We start from the raw sequence: 16,469 nt of genomic DNA, 5'->3' as shown, positions 1-16,469 counted from the left end.
TTTTTTTTTTTAACTTTTGAGGAGAAAACACATCCCTTATTAAATTCGGTGTGTAAGGTTCCCTACATAGTGGAAGTGAAATCGAAGAGATCTACTGCTAGGTAGACCGCTTCTTACCAGTACCCACTTCGCAGCGCGAGATGGTAAGATAGTAAGTTTTACCCCTACCAAGAGACAAACGTGAACACACGTACCAAATGTGAAAAGAAGCGAAGGGGGAATACAAAAATGAATTACTCGTTCCTGAATCGATCAAATCGAAAAGTGATATTCACTATCATAGCAAATTATGTAAACTTGTCACAGTATGAAATAGCGCGATCGTTACTGCACAATTTAGTGGTTTCCAATTTGCTAAAGGAAGAGGATTTCAAAAAAAGGGAAAAAAAAGTAATAGACTTGTTGGTAGAAGAAAAGTTGTATTATTTAAGAAAAACACTAAAATTCATGAGAAGGTTTTTACCCTATGGTTCTTCACCACTTCAAATTTTTTCAAATGAGTTATCTAGTGCACACTTTTTACTCAAGGTAATAAATGATTACAATAGGTTCGTCGATCTCATATTTTGGAATTTCCTAACTCATGAAGCATTCTTGCGTGCCGAACATCCAGGGGTGCTGCATGAACTACAAACACGGATTGGAACTCGCTCTCAAACGTGCAGTGGAAAATTGGAAGGAACCCTACCTGAAGAAGTGGTAAGAAGACAGACTCAGTCCAACACCAACGACAACTCCAACACCAACGACAACTCCAACACCAACGACAACTCCAACACCAACGACAACTCCAACACCAACGACAACTCCAACACCAACGACAACTCCAACACCAACGACAACTCCAACACCAACGACAACTCCAACACCAACGACAACTCCAACCCCAACTCCAACGTCAAGGCCAGTGAAAAATCTGCACAAGAATGGGCAGCGGGAAGGGATCAGCCTCCGCCTTCACGTGCTTCCTCCCCATTTCGATCATTTTTGAAAAAGAAATACATATCCCAAGAGTTGCATAACAAAATAGCATTCGATGTTCTCCTAGCGACCATAGTGGTGTATAAGGAGTACTACATGTGTGCATTTGAAGATGCACGTTTTTCTTTCTTTTCAACTGAGGCAATACAGTATTTGAGGAGGATTTACCACCTGCGCTTGAAATCCGAGGAGTTCCTGAAAAGGAAGGGAAAAGCGAAAAGGCGGATGAAACGATGGGGGTGGAAGCGACAGACATGGGAGGGGCAGAGGCCACGGAAGGTTCTCGTTTCTCAACAAAATAGAAACGACCACCAAGATTGGCACAATCACATAAGCGATAACCTCTTCTACTTGTTTAATCAAATTGTTCCATTCAATGAACCAAGCAAAAAAAAAAAGGCTACGCGCACAGATGCGGGAAAAAATGGCCTAGTTAAATACACTGATTGTCCAAAAAGAAAAAAAAAAAAAAAAAAAAAGTTGCTACAAAATATTGACGAATTAGTTCTGCACAGCTGTAAAATGGTGTATGGAGAAAAGTCAGACATTATCCAAATAAATTCCAATGGAGGGACTAACAGAACCGACATATGGTCTAGCAATGAAAAGGAGAAAAAGGGAAAAAAAAAAAAAAAAAAAAAAAAAGTTAAAGAAACCAATTCTTTGCATGTAATATACATACACCCATTATACATTATTAATCAGAAGCCAATATATAATTATATTAACACATTTGAAGAAGAGACTCTTTTTTTTTTATATCAAAAAAACGTTATGCCCTTACTATATCGAGAGTTTTTCTGTTTGATGTTTTTTCTTCCTTCATTATCTGTGCAATTATTGAAAAGTTTGTGTCTTAATAAAAGTTTTTATGACTTTTTGATCAACCTATATTTCCTGAGCAACACATGTAATCTGATGCTTACAAATAGACGATACGACAGGAAAATTGAATCCACATCTAATGTCACACCTGAATCGGTGGATACACCTGTAATAGTAGTGCACAAGATGAAGAGTATTTCCATGTGGAGTGCAAAAAATGAATTAGTCAACAAAACCCTCATTAAGCAAGAGATTTGTGATAACATTCAAATGCGTGACGGAATGGAGAACTTACCATATCTAACACATTTTCAAAAAGAAAAAAAAACAAATTTTATAAAAAACTGTTACGTTATATTTATTCAAATATACTATATCGCCATGCATATTTATATGGATGTACTTGTCGAAAAATTAAAAAAAAAAGACTTGGTGAATTATTGCAACTTTTTATACCTTCTCAAGTTTAACAATGTGTTTATGAATAACATTTTTTTCTTTTCCCTCTCCTCTGAGAATGCCATCTGTGAGGGAAGCGTGCACGGGGGTGGAAGTGGCACTGCGCGTGGTGATGAGAATGGCACTGCGCGCGTCGGTGTTGAGAGTAGCAATGCTGGAATTACAAGTGTCATCTCGAAGATGAACGGAGTTGACACACACAGGAGAGACACTTTTTTTTACTCGTCTCATCGTTCGGATGACCCCAATAGAGGAAAATGTTTTTACATGACGCAACCGAAGCAGAAGAAAAACAAATCGATGAACTTTACACCTAAGAAATGTTATCTCTCCCATAGTGCACTCCATAAAATGTATAATCTCCTTGTCTTTCTTGTATTTTACTATAATGGAGATGAAAATGCAATTCAGCAATTTGGAATTTGTCCTACGTATGAAGAGGGTACTGAGAAGAATGGCAAGACTGCGGACAACCGAAAAATTGGGCAGCAATGGGAGCAGCAGCAACAGCAACAGCAGGAGGAGGAGGGGGAAGTTCAGTTTTGTAAGGTCCTAGCTAGTGGCGTCGTCCTATATTTATGCATTAATTATGCACACATACGAAGCATTTTTTACTTCTATGCAAGCAGGAGAAAGGAGAAGAGGAAGGATGAAAAGAGTGTCAATATCTATCACAATAAATGTATCGTTTATGAAATATTCATGTCTACCAACACTTTTCACTGTTCAAATGAAACAAATGAAAACAAAATTGTCAACATATTTCTTTATTTGTATAATTACATAGACGATTTATATAACCGTTGGGTAAGAAAATACGTGGTGTATGCAGACATCCACTGCAAAAAAAAAGAGGATCTTTTGTTTTACATAAACAGTTCCAGGATAAAGAGGATCCACTTTTTGAAGTAAATGCAATTTGTCACAATTTTGCTTAGCTCAGCCAATTTTGGCTTAAATTTTTTTTTTTTTTTTTTTCACATTTTCTTTACCTCTTCGTACACGTGAAAGAAAAATTCCCTCACGTCTTCTCTCTCACGTCTTCTCTCTCACGTCTTCTCTCTCACGTCTTCTCTCTCACGTCTTCTTCCTCACTTCTCCTCTCTCACGTCTTCTCCCTCACGTCTTCTTCCTCACTTCTCCTCTCTCACGTCTTCTCCCTCACGTCTTCTTCCTCACTTCTCCTCTCTCACGTCTTCTCCCTCACGTCTTCTTCCTCACTTCTCCTCTCTCACGTCTTCTCCCTCACGTCTTCTTCCTCACTTCTCCTCTCTCACTTCTCCTCTCTCACCTCACCTCACCCCCTCCCCTTTTTCCCCACTTTGCAGCTACCTGTTCAACATATGCGAGAAAGAAATAAAAAATCAGAACTTCCTATACCTAGACAGTCTTTTGAAAAATTTCCGTGGACTCAAAAATTTATGCATCCTTTTCTGTTTACAGAATGCAAAAGACGTGAATGTGAAAGCGAAGTGCTTGTCTGAACTTAAATCATGTAAAGATAATATTTACCTTTACAATTACATCAAAGATATGAAAACAAGAGTGAAGATAGCTACTTTGCATTACCAGTTGTATAAACAAAATGCAAGTATGTCCAAATTAGCACACCAAACAAAATTAACAAAGAATGACATGTTTCACAAATTGAAAAATACATCAAGCCCACTTTTACTGAGTCATCTCAATTTGATGCAAAATGTTAATTATGTCTTTCTAAGGAAAATGTCAAATCTAGATATTAAAAATTTCCTCTATCGTAGGGAAATCAAAATGAATATGAATTTTCTTCTTTTCTATGTGATAATTAGGAATACCTTCCGTTGCCTCCATGGGTGAGACACTCCAGCTAAGATCTTCTCCATTCCACATGTGGCACGTTTCACTCGATACATCTCCATATTTTGTGTATTTCCCTTCTATTTGTGGGGTGGGGACAATCATAACCATTTCCACTCGTCCCTCAACTAGCATGTCACCACCACTGCAATTGGCACTGCAATTGGCACTACAATTGGCACTGCAATTGGCACTACAATTGGCACTGCAATTGGCACTACAATTGGCACTACAATTGGCACTACAATTGGCACTACAATTGGCACTACAACTTGCACTGCCATTTCTCACCCACGCAGGCGGAGTCAGGTGGAGGAAATTGCAAGCCATTACAATCTGATAAACTACAAGGAATGCAAAATAAAAGCTCTTCTCTACATAGTTGTCTTGATATTTCAATGCATAAAGAAAAAAGAAGGAGATGTAAAAGTAAACGAATTCATTTACATAATACAATTTTTGTTTCACAAACTGAAAGCAATAAAAGGAGAAAAGTCATTATTCATTTTAAATTTGAAAAATTTGTTGTATCAAATTGTATACGATGTCTATATTCGGCTATTTGTTTTTTTTCAAAAGTATGGAAGTACAAATTCGAAAGGAACAAATCAAAGAAAAGTGATAAAATCAAATGAAATTCCAATCAACAAATTCCTCGCAAGGGGAAAAGGTGCCAAACGAGAAGAACTACACCCGATTGAAAAAATTATATCCAGAAGAAATGTCGAAAAGGAAAATGACAAGGTGAAAAGTAGGAATTATTTTCCTATGGAAAATAAAGGGAACTTGGTACAGCGGGATCAATCTAGGGTTAGAAAAAAAACATACATATTACATGAATCGAGAAACATTCAAGGGAAAATTTATGAATGTGAAAACGGTCAATCTAACAGAAAAAGATTCAACCGTAGAAGCGGACGCACATCTTCTACACCGATAACTACTATAGAGGTATTCATGAAAAATCAATTAATTAGAAAATTAAAAACAATTTCCACGTCATCTCATACTATGCTGAGGAAAAGGCTATCGAGTCGGAGAAGAGGAAAGGATAGTTTTATTTTTAGTTTTGTAATTATGATTGAAAAGAAGTGGAGTGAGAAGTGGAGTGAGAAGTGCATCCCTGAATTGAGATACATCTCCTCAAGACAGAAGTTGTTACCACTCGGGAGTGCACAAAAGGGGAACGATGAATTTGACAAGCATTTGTTAGAACTCATGTTTAATGACCCTCAGGAATATATATATAAAAATATAATAGACAGAATATGTAATCGCCTGAACATGTTCATATATTATAGATATAAAAAACAAATCTCAAAAAATTCAATACGCAATTTGCTATTCTACATCGAATTGAATACACTATTTAAAAATCTCTACATGAGCGATCTCAACTTATTGTTGCATCATGGAAGACAAACCGTATGTAGTAAAAAATTATTCACTTCTTTTTTTCAAATGATGGTTTTTTATTATGACAAGTACAAATGTAACGAATTAAACAGGTATATTTTCGAAAATAGTGAAAACGTCGACTTTTTCATCCTATACAATTTTCTAGACATTTGTGTATCATGTTCTAATACAATAGAACGTGGGGCAGCTCTACTCCAATTTGTAAGAAGTAGAATACGTAAAATAATTAAATCCAGTAAAACACGTAAAATAGCTAGCCAGAATAGAGAACTCCAAGATAAGTTTCGCTCCTCAAGGTATCCCCACCGGTTCTACCATTTCCTCCTCTGCTTTGTGAATCGATTGTACGTTTTGATAAATATAAAAAGTAGACATGGCGAGGAAAGACAAAGAAACATACGTCAGATATGCTATCAGAAATACGAATATCCCTCTGTAGAATTGGGAGGGGAAGCAATAATAGGAATGGTGAAAGAAGAAAAGGCCACAACACCATCAAAGGGAACCAAGCCAAAGAGCACGAAACCAATCCTTCTCAGCAAGTACCTTCTGCTCAAATGCAACTCTCTGAAGGTACAATCCAAATTAATCGAGAAATATTTCATTGACTTGTATAAGAGGAAGCATTTCCTGAAAGACATGTTCTTATGCTTTAACAATTTAAAAAGAAGAAAAAAAAAATATGTACATATAAATTATGATGACATGAATAAATGTTTAGAAAAATATTGCCACCTATTGTTAGAAAATGATGAAGGAGTTAGCATCAATTATTTATTTTTTTTTTTTCTCTATTCAAATATATTAATTAAGTATATATATAGCTCTCTAACTGGAACACAAGAGAAACAGAACTTTTATGAATTTATTTATAATCACAAAAAACATTATTACACATCTCAGATTGAATATGAAAAAAAAAATATAAACTATAATTTATTTTATATACTAACTATTGATATAAATACAATCATCAATTTTATTCTCTTTGTTTGTGGATCCTTTGACATTGCTAGGAAAATGTGTTCACTTTGCTTCATTCATTGTCATAGAATAATTGTTGAAAATGTAAAAACTCAATGTTCCCTCAAAAACCAGATGCACTTTTTAGAATCTGATATGGAGAAAGGTTTACCCTTATGGAATTTCACTTCTTCTTATTTTCCCTTGTCTAAAAAAAAAACAGACGATGGCGTCAAACAAAAATCTCTCTTTAGAAATAACTACTTAATCGAAAAAACGAATGAAAAATATCTCACAGGTGATTTTCTTTTTTTCCTCTCAGATAATGTGAAACCATTGAAACGCATGATGCAGAAATTTTTTTCTCCGTCCAGACGAAGAGGCAAAAACTGGATTGGAGAAAAGAAAAAAAAAACATGCAACTTGAAAACAATTCTCTTGGAGTACATACAGTATGTCATAGATAAGCAAGGGGAAGCAGTGGAAAAGGAGTCAAGTAAACAAGCAAGGGTAAATAAAAAAACCGATAGAAGTGCACCAAGTAAAAAATCATCGTGTTCAACCAAAGTAAAGTACTCAAATGGAAACCCAAACGAACAGACGGATGGAACCCAAGAACATAGCATCTTGGACAACTCAATTGACAGTGAAAGTAAAGACGAATTGATGAATCTATTTATATGTCTAGAGAAATGTGATTACTACTTTCCATTCATTTTCAACACTATGTATGGATATGCCTTTTCAACAAATTATAAATTCTTGAATAGACTTACAGTAGAGAGGTATAACACTATAAGAAAAATATTCTCGATCTGTCATAAGGAAAAAAACAAAAACGAAAAAACTGTCATAGAAGGTGGAAGTAATCAACCCATTGGTGGAGGAATACACTATCTTAAGTATAACAATTTGTTAAATTTGAATAATCCTACAAAATGTCTCCTATATGCAACAATTTTTGATAATCAGCATAATATGGATTGTCTACATATGTATGATTTGTTAAGAGAGTCTAAAAATGAGAAAAAATTACACTTTATTAGAAATAAGCTAAATGTGCTTTATTTCCCGCTTTTGGACAAAGGAGAAAAAACATATAGCAGAATTTTCAATACCACTTCTAAGGTATCACATTCAACATTTGAATTCATGAATCAGATATTCATTCCATTATATCACACACTCAGTAAGGATGAACTGCTGACCTATCTCCTTAACGAAAAAACTTCGCTGATAGAAATGCTTGATGTAACTATAAATTCAGTAATGAATGATGATCGAATTTTATTCAAATTGACCTTACAGGAGGCTGACTCAATCCTGTACACATGTCATTATAGGATTCAAAAGTTTCAAAAGGAAAATTCCACATTTACCTTGAGCACCCATCTTACCTGCGACGAGTTGCACTCTCACAATTTTTACAAATTGACAAGAAGTCTGCGCGAAAATGTTGCTAAGTTGAACGTGTATCTGATGGCTTTTCGGGTGATTAAGAAGATGCTGAAGGTTCGCGAACAGTTAGAAGCGGTGAATCAGTTGGAAGCAGTGAACCCGTTGGAAGCGGTGAATCAGTTGGAAGCAGTGAACCCGTTAGAAGCGGTGAACCAGTTAGAAGCGGTGAATCAGTTGGAAGCGGTGAATCAGTTGGAAGCGGTGAATCAGTTGGAAGCGGTGAATCAGTTGGAAGCAGTGAACAAGTTAGAAGCGATGAACCCGTTAGAAGCGGTGAATCAAGACCATATCACAAGCAAAACAAAACAAACACATTGGGTGAAAATACTCAAAACAGTTATGAACGAAACAATGGGAGAAGAAGATGTCTTGCACTTAGTTATATCAAACCGATTATTCAAACACTCGACCTTCCTTCTAAATTACAAATTGGGTCCGATGTCCAACATTATGAAACGAGGCAAGATACTGAAATTTCATCGAAAATGTAATAGCGCGTACATTATGCATCTATGGAGAAGTAACAGCACGAAAAACAGAAAAAAAATTATCACATTTTTGAGACAATTGAAGGGAGAGAAGGAAGCGAGGAATGTGCTTAACACCATACTGCACGATAAGGACAACGAACATGTGCATGAATTCTTTTCCTTCATATTGCACCATTATGAAAAAACCTATGTTAAAAAGCTCTACCTATTAGCCCTAATTTCTCATTGCTTGAAAATACAAAATATTCACCATATCAAATTAAATGAAATAATTTCCCTCCTTTTGATCGAAAACAAATTGGAAATAATCAAATTTATTCTCACGAATGATTTGTATACTGCAAAAATATACACATTCTTCCGTTATGCCTTTTTGCATATCCATCTTGATATCACCAAGTGGATCCCACCACGAGGGAATTTTCAGAAATGTAACTTGTCTAAGAGTAAACAATTTCAAGGAGTGACATATGAGAAGAGTGTTGTTCCATATGATTTATCAAAATGCTTGTCCATTCTTCAGCTTACCACACTGTTCAATAAGGAATGTTTTTCTTCTCAATTTATATTCTCCACATTTCTGCACGTTACACAGATTTTGTTTGATAGAGTATGTAACAGTTTAAAGAGAACCTCCTGTGAGGAAGGATCCAATCATGAGCAGCATGTACGACAAAGGAATCCATCCCTTGCAGATATAAAAAAATTAAAAAAAATGAAACAAGTGAATCTGCACATGAATCCAAATAAGGAAAAGACAAATGTGAAGATTAAAAAAAAATTCAGCTTATTTGGTCTATTTTTTGACAAAAGTCTCAACTCAAATAAGGTTCAAAAGAAAAAAAGACCTTACCAGAATTGCTGCATTAGACGTTATCACATAATTGAGTCTATAGTGGGAAACAACATGTGGAACCAATCTAATGGTGAACTCATTGAGTCGAAAGGAAAAAACCATTATGATAATACTAGAAGAAACAATGAAGAATTAGGAATCAGCACAAATATTCTCATTTACACATTCTTCAAAATTTGTTTTTTTTTTTACTCTAATTATAAAGAGTTAAGACACGTAAGCAATTTGTTGTGTACCCTATTTCCTATACTGATATACATTAAGGTTTCGTTAAATTTTCAAGTGCATTTGAAGTTAGTCATTAAGATGAATATACAAAATTTAATTAACATGCTAAGAATAAAGAACTTTAACATGTGTAACTACCTTATCCATAGAATTTGTTCATGCTACTTTTACCATATTAACTCATTTGTCGTTTTAAATGAACCCACGTTGTTCTACAGTTTCATTAACACAAGACACAGGTTCAGTAAATACAGAATGATGAAAAATATCATCTCGCTTCTTCGATTTGATGGACATGGTTCTGCCAGGAATATTATAAATTTCCAAAAAATCAATAACTTTTATCTGTATAATTATGACAATGTGGCTTATGTATATAGAAAATTAATTGATGTTTCCAAAATTGTGCATATAGAGAAAAAGGAACAGTTTCCTACCCTTTGGCTTCCGAACGTGGAGGTTGGTACAACAGCGAGGGAAGACCAAGTTAAATGGGCAGAACTGGTGTGGGACAAACTAGAAAATGAAAAAGTGATACGTGCAGAGAACGATTACAATGAGGTTGAAAATGAAAAAGTGATACGTGCAAAGAACAATTACAATGAGGTTGAAAATGAAAAAGTGATACGTGCAAAGAACAATTACAATGAGGTTGAAAATGAAAAAGTGATACGTGCAAAGAACAATTACAGTGAGGTTGAAAATGAAAAAGTGATACGTGCAAAGAACAATTACAATGAGGTTGAAAATGAAAACTTGATACGTGCAGAGAACAATTACAATGAGGTAGAAAATGAAAACATGATACATACAAAGGAGAATCAATCGAACAAAGCTATGGTCCAGGGAAAAACGATACAAAGCAAATTTAAAATAATAGATCAAGAGAACATAATAAAAAAGATACAAGACATCCGGTTTAGCGTGATTGTATTTTACTTCGAGCTTCTATCCAAATGTAACATGGGCGTGTATTCATTATTGAATCTATTTTTTGCTTTTTTCTGCAACTATCATTTCTGTAGTAATGTTTGCAAAACCTATCGAAACTTGCTTTCATACTTTATTAATTTGTACATTCATAAGGATGTACAAAATGCGTGGAAAGCAAATAATAACGTGAGAGTAAACGAATGGGCAGTTTTTGAAGGGTTCAGAAAGGACAGTTTGCTTTCCAAGTCGTCGAATGATCATTGCAGTGAAGAGCTTTACAGGGTGATTCTGCAAGTGTGCAATGTACGTAAAAGAAACGAAAGGAGCCATAGGAGCAGGAAGGATCGCACCTACGTCTTGCATACGGTGCTGAATAAGGATGTCCTGCAGTTAATAAAAAAAAAAAATTCACTTTCGAAACAAGGGTGTGATATGATTACGCAACATTTGGTTAGAAGCAATGAAATTGTAAGATCCAGATATACATTTTTATCTATCCGATATGATAAATTTTTTGCTTGCAGACGTAGGGGACTAAAGTTGTTCTATTGCTGTCCTTTTAAAATGGATCCACAAAGTATTTATTCATCTTCCATGACAATCCATGTGAGAAAACATCTCCTAACGAGTGTAGCATTTGCTTACTTCTACAACTACTACAACAATGTACATTTCGAGCAGAGATGTAATGAGGTAGAATATGTAAAAGGTCTCACACAAAAACAGCTATTTTTGTACATCATGGGGAATATAAAAAATCCCTACCTGATGAGGAAAAAAGAATTACACAATGTAAAGATATGTTCGAAACATCCGAAGAATTTTTTACCTACTTTGAATGATAATAAAAAAGTGAACATGTTCAATTTTGAGAAGAAAAATAAGAAAATATTACCAAATGAAAATATTATACACAGTGTTGGGAAAAATGTTAAATTACGTATTGACCAAATTAGGAATAAAAAAGCAACATATATATATTCGAATTATATAAGACAAAAAAGAGTAACTCAAATAATTAATCTTTTCGAAAACAAGTTAGAAAATTTTCAAGGATATGCTAAGTTAATGTACAATAAATCTTTGCAAAATAATATGATGGAATATTTTATATCGAAACAAATAACTCACTATTATGAATATTTTTTTCAAGAAATGGACTTTTGTTCATATCCCTTATGCTATTCTTATCCAAGCAATAACATCATTGCTTATTCTCAATATTTCAAAAAAGACTTGAATGATGCATGTGCAAATATGAATTATTTGAAATATCATGAACGAACAAATTATATGACCAATATAGGCAAAATTAAAAACTTCCTATTCTTAACATCCTTGTTACTACCGTACGGCTCCAAGTAAGTGATGCATGTTTAAGAAAAAAGGGAAAATCCCTCCACCCCCAAACACCCCTATGATAAAAAAAAAAAAAAAAAAATTGTTCATATGGGAGAGAAACATGCATAGATAACATATTTATTTCATATCGAAAAAAAAAAAGGATTCCATCATAATAGTGTCAAAACTGACTCAGTGTGTGTTGAAGCAGCCATAGCTATTGCTACAAGGATCGTTATTTTTATTTTACTATATTTTGCTCTATTTTGCCTTATTTTATTTTGCCCTATTTTGCCCTATTTTGCCTTATTTTATTTTGCCCTATTTTGCCTTATTTTATTTTGCCCTATTTTGCCTTATTTTATTTTGCCCTATTTTGCCTTATTTTATTCCCCTTGCCCCCCTTTTTACCTGCCCCGTTCAGGTGCATACGGTTACAAAGCTACAACAGTGCAAAATCAGATAGAAATCACATAAGTGCTTTGAAAAATTACTTTTCACAAGCCAACTTACTGATCCTGTATGCAAAGAACGATATGAACAAAGAGTGCTTCCGGCTGCTTAGTAAGGTGCGACCTAAATTTATATGCACGTCCGGAAAAAGTGCAAATGTGCAGACAGGCAAATGTGCGGAAAGACAAATGCACAAATGTGCGGAAAGGCAAATTTGCAAAAATACAAATGCGCACACCACACACAACCATTTTTGCAGAATGCAGATTGTGAACACTTCAGCTACATCATCAAGCGGGCGTGCAAGTACAACTATATTTACAAGACCTTCCAGAATGTGTCTCAGCTAAAGGATCCGCGCTTCCAGCACGTAAGTCCCATCTTCTCCATTGCACAGTTTATGACATTGCATGTGTAAACCTATGCTCCGTGTATATGCACATTCAGTGTTTTCTTTGGTTGTTACTTAATCCTGTTAAAATAAGTCTCATCAAAATGTCAATCCATTCTGTATATATATATTTCACACATACACACTATCTCTCTGTTTCTCCTTTTGTTCAGGAAATAAAATGCCATTTGCTGAAGAGAAAAATGTACACCTTCCTATACAATTACGTGGTATGTAGATACATAAACTGGAAGACCTACAATTGCATCTTTGCATTGCTCATCCACTCCATTATAGTAACACCTACAATATTGTTAATAACCTTATCACATACTCCCATTTTGTAGGTTTTTTCAGAAGATTACATGAACGCAGTTATATTATGTGTGTATAACTATACCATTGCACAAAACACGTAATAGAAATAACTATAAATGGATAAGCAGCGAATATGCATATCACTACCCACCCATAGCAATCGCTCGAGGGTGTTATTTTATAATGGCATAATGAGCTGCTCATTTGTTTAACAAGATTCGCGAATGTGCCAATATATATACACAAATATAAACACATACATGTGTATGTTACTTCTGAAAATGTTCTTCCCTACAGAGATATTAAAAATGGACATTTGAATAGCGCCCTAGTTAATCTCACCCTGATTGTGACTAAATTTAAGAGGTATTTTTTTTTTATTACTACCTTTAGTTGCTATTTTTTTTTTGTGTGTGTGTGCATTTCGAGCTCGAACTGCATGTCAAATGTGCCCAAGATATTCATAGCAAATCAGTCATAATAAGAACATTTGCATTTCTAAAAGTAAAGGAGAAAAAAGGGGGGGAGGTGAATTTCTCTTTGTTTCCCCTGTTCATTGTTCACGCTTCATTACCTTCACTCTGTACAACAACACGTCATATTACTTCGCATCACTTCGCATCACTTCGCATCACTTCGCATCACTTCGTATCACTTCGCATCACTTCTCATCACTTCTCATCACTTCTCATCACTTCTCATCATTTCACTTCCCTGACATGACAGCCCCGACATGGAACAGACTTCTGAACACCAGCTTCCCCACGATCCCGTCATTACATCTCAGCACAAAAAGAGTCATAAAAGAAACAATAATTTATACCGATTCAGCAATTTCAATATTCTCTTTGGAGAAATACAAAAGGGGAGAGAGAATGTAATTTCTATTGAGACAGTGTACAGGTATATTTCTTCCTCAACGCATGTGCATATGTTTTGTGGGATTATGAACATATCATCACGATATTTTAGTAAAAGTTAGTCATGATCATATTGTTACATCTGTAGCAAGTTCTCTCTCTATGGTTTATTTTCCCCCTATTTTTTCCCCATTTTTTACCATTGCTCGTTTCCTCACCGACCCTTAACAATGTAGATGTGTAGACCTCATAACCCTGCAGCAGAACCTGCTGAACGTACAACTGGATTACCCTGTTAACATAATTAACTGTAAAAAAGTGGACATCGCGCTATGCATAGATATTTTAATTTACAAGAAAATATATAATCTAGCTGATAATGTTATTAACGTGTACAACTGGGAGTATATTTTTACCTACTGCTTGGCATGTGTTTTTTGTTTACTTATAAACAAAAATTTCAACTTCCTTCACGACATTGTATATTACATTAAAATCAAGTTGAGTAATGATGACATGAACATTTTTATTCTTCACGTTGTATACTTGTATTTGCAATATTGTACAAAGCTCAGGGGTCTGTATGAGAATGTTGCTGAGGTTTATAATCGCCTTCAAAATGGCAACTACTATACCATGGGAAGTTTTACACCCATACAAGGGCAGGAACCAAATGTGGAAAAACAAGCTAGCTGTGTACCAGGAAAAAATAGCTATGCTGCAGAAAAAGCTAGCTGTATAGAAAAAAACTCTAACTGTGTTGCAGAAAAAGCTCTTTATGGGATGAATACCACAATGGAAATTTCAAATTGTGGAAATTCATCGGACGAATTCTCATCAGGTGACAAGGCTACATCCACCATAAGAGATGATTACCTGAATGATGAGCTGAATAAAACTTTACTCTACATCAATGATAATGATTTTTTGTTTTATGCACATACTCTAATCTACATACATAACAAGAGGGAATATGGAGGAATATTAAAAAATATGAAACGACTTTTATTTACCAATATTAGCAAAAATGACATTTACAAGACTATCATTTGTGCATATAAATTCGTCCATGGGGATCAAAAGATGAATTATAATTTTATTCATGATAATAAGAATTATTTTAAAGAAATTCGTGCACCCAGAAGGAGTATCAAATGCTTTGGTAACATTAACGACGATTACAATTTTATTAAAATTATGTACTTATCCAAGAAATACCCTGACAATATTAAGCATAACATAACGACTGAAATTTTGGATATTTATAAGTTCTGCATGTCTGATGAGAAGGTCGCACATAATTAGGTTCTCATGTCAGTGATACATTAAGTCGATTCATGGGATACCTTGAAAACATTGCTACTGTCAATACAACCTTCTTTTCTCCCTTTTCAATTTCTGTCATTTACGGGTAGCTTTTTTTTTTTTAGCTCTTCAGGGCATGTGCCTATGTATGCCTCATGCATGTGTCTACGTATGCATCGTACATTCGTTTATGTATGTCTCATATATGCTTCTATGTATGCATCATATATGTGTGCATGTATGTGCTCATTTGTTCCTGCCTAGTGCAGGAAATTCTCCACTAATTGTTTGCCCACTCATGAGTAAAAAATTGGCACATGTAATTATGATGAAAATGGCTAATTAAAAATTATGAATTCAGAAAAAAAAAAAAAAAAAAAAAAAAAAAAAGATAGAAAAGGAGGGTGAGACTCGTTGCGTCCAGACTTATATATTCAAGTTTTTTTTTTTTTTTTTTTTTTTTTTTTTTTTTTCACCCCTGTAACAACATAAAGTAAGGACGCATAAGAGGATCGAATTGCATTCCCCATGTTTGAGTGTACAACTGTTCAACTTGCTATTTTTCTTCTTCTAATAAATTTTTGTGTTTTACATCTCCTGTTTAACTTTGGCACGTTATTTATCACAAAAATGGACCTATTTCGTCTTTGCGCTGTTTCGAGAATTCAGCTTAGGATTTTTTTTTTTTTTTTTTTTTTTTCCAAATAGGAGCAAAGTGCAATGAAGTCATCAACAAATGCATAAGATAATTGTATATATGAGAGAACACAGCAAACCAATAAAAGTATCAGGTTAACGAAGCTACGAATATTCCCACTTTCGAATATTTTATTTTTTTTTTTTTTTTATTTTTCTGAAATCATTATGAAATGAACGTAACAGGAGAGGAGCAAAGCGGAGTAGAACATTTTTAGCAACATATAAAAATGTAAATGTGTCAAAGAAAAGAAATATCGAAATGGAACATGCACAAGTCTGTATGAGTTTATGGACATTTTCCTACACAAAAAGGAACATCCCTACCTAGCTCGTACAACTAAACGAGTAAGACAAGAATACTAAAGAGGGTTATAGAAAAAAAAAAAAAAAAAAAAAAGAAACATTTTTTCACTTTTTCATGTTTTCACTTTTTCATTTTTTCACTTTTTCATTTTTTCATTTTATCACTTTTTCATTTTATCACTTTTTCATTTTTTCATTTTTTCACTTTTTCATTTTTTCACTTTTTCACTTATTCATTTTTTCACTTTTTCACTTATTCATTTTTTCACTTTTTCATTTTTTCCATTATCAGCCCCTTTTCGTGTATAAGGTTAAAATGTCATTATTTTTTTCAAGATCCAATTCAT

General features: G+C 34.3%; 1 protein-coding gene across 1 annotated transcript; it reads left to right on the top strand.

The window, feature by feature from the left end:
- Positions 1 to 228: 228 nt before the first annotated feature.
- On the top strand, positions 229 to 15,120 carry PGO_030980 (hypothetical protein; the record flags this gene model as incomplete). The annotated part of the gene is made up of 10 exons (XM_028686082.1): positions 229 to 3,173; positions 3,594 to 4,100; positions 4,404 to 11,813; positions 12,218 to 12,362; positions 12,506 to 12,616; positions 12,811 to 12,867; positions 12,985 to 13,052; positions 13,253 to 13,321; positions 13,682 to 13,858; positions 14,052 to 15,120. 10 exons carry the CDS (start codon positions 229 to 231, stop codon positions 15,118 to 15,120), a joined length of 12,558 nt encoding a protein of 4,185 aa, XP_028541883.1.
- Between the last annotated feature and the right edge of the window lie 1,349 nt (positions 15,121 to 16,469).

Source organism: Plasmodium gonderi, assembly GCF_002157705.1.
Source record: "Plasmodium gonderi DNA, contig: Chr03, whole genome shotgun sequence".
NCBI lineage: Eukaryota > Apicomplexa > Aconoidasida > Haemosporida > Plasmodiidae > Plasmodium > Plasmodium gonderi.
The sequence above is the reverse complement of the archived record's forward strand: the minus strand, read 5'-3'. Positions and strand labels throughout refer to the sequence as shown.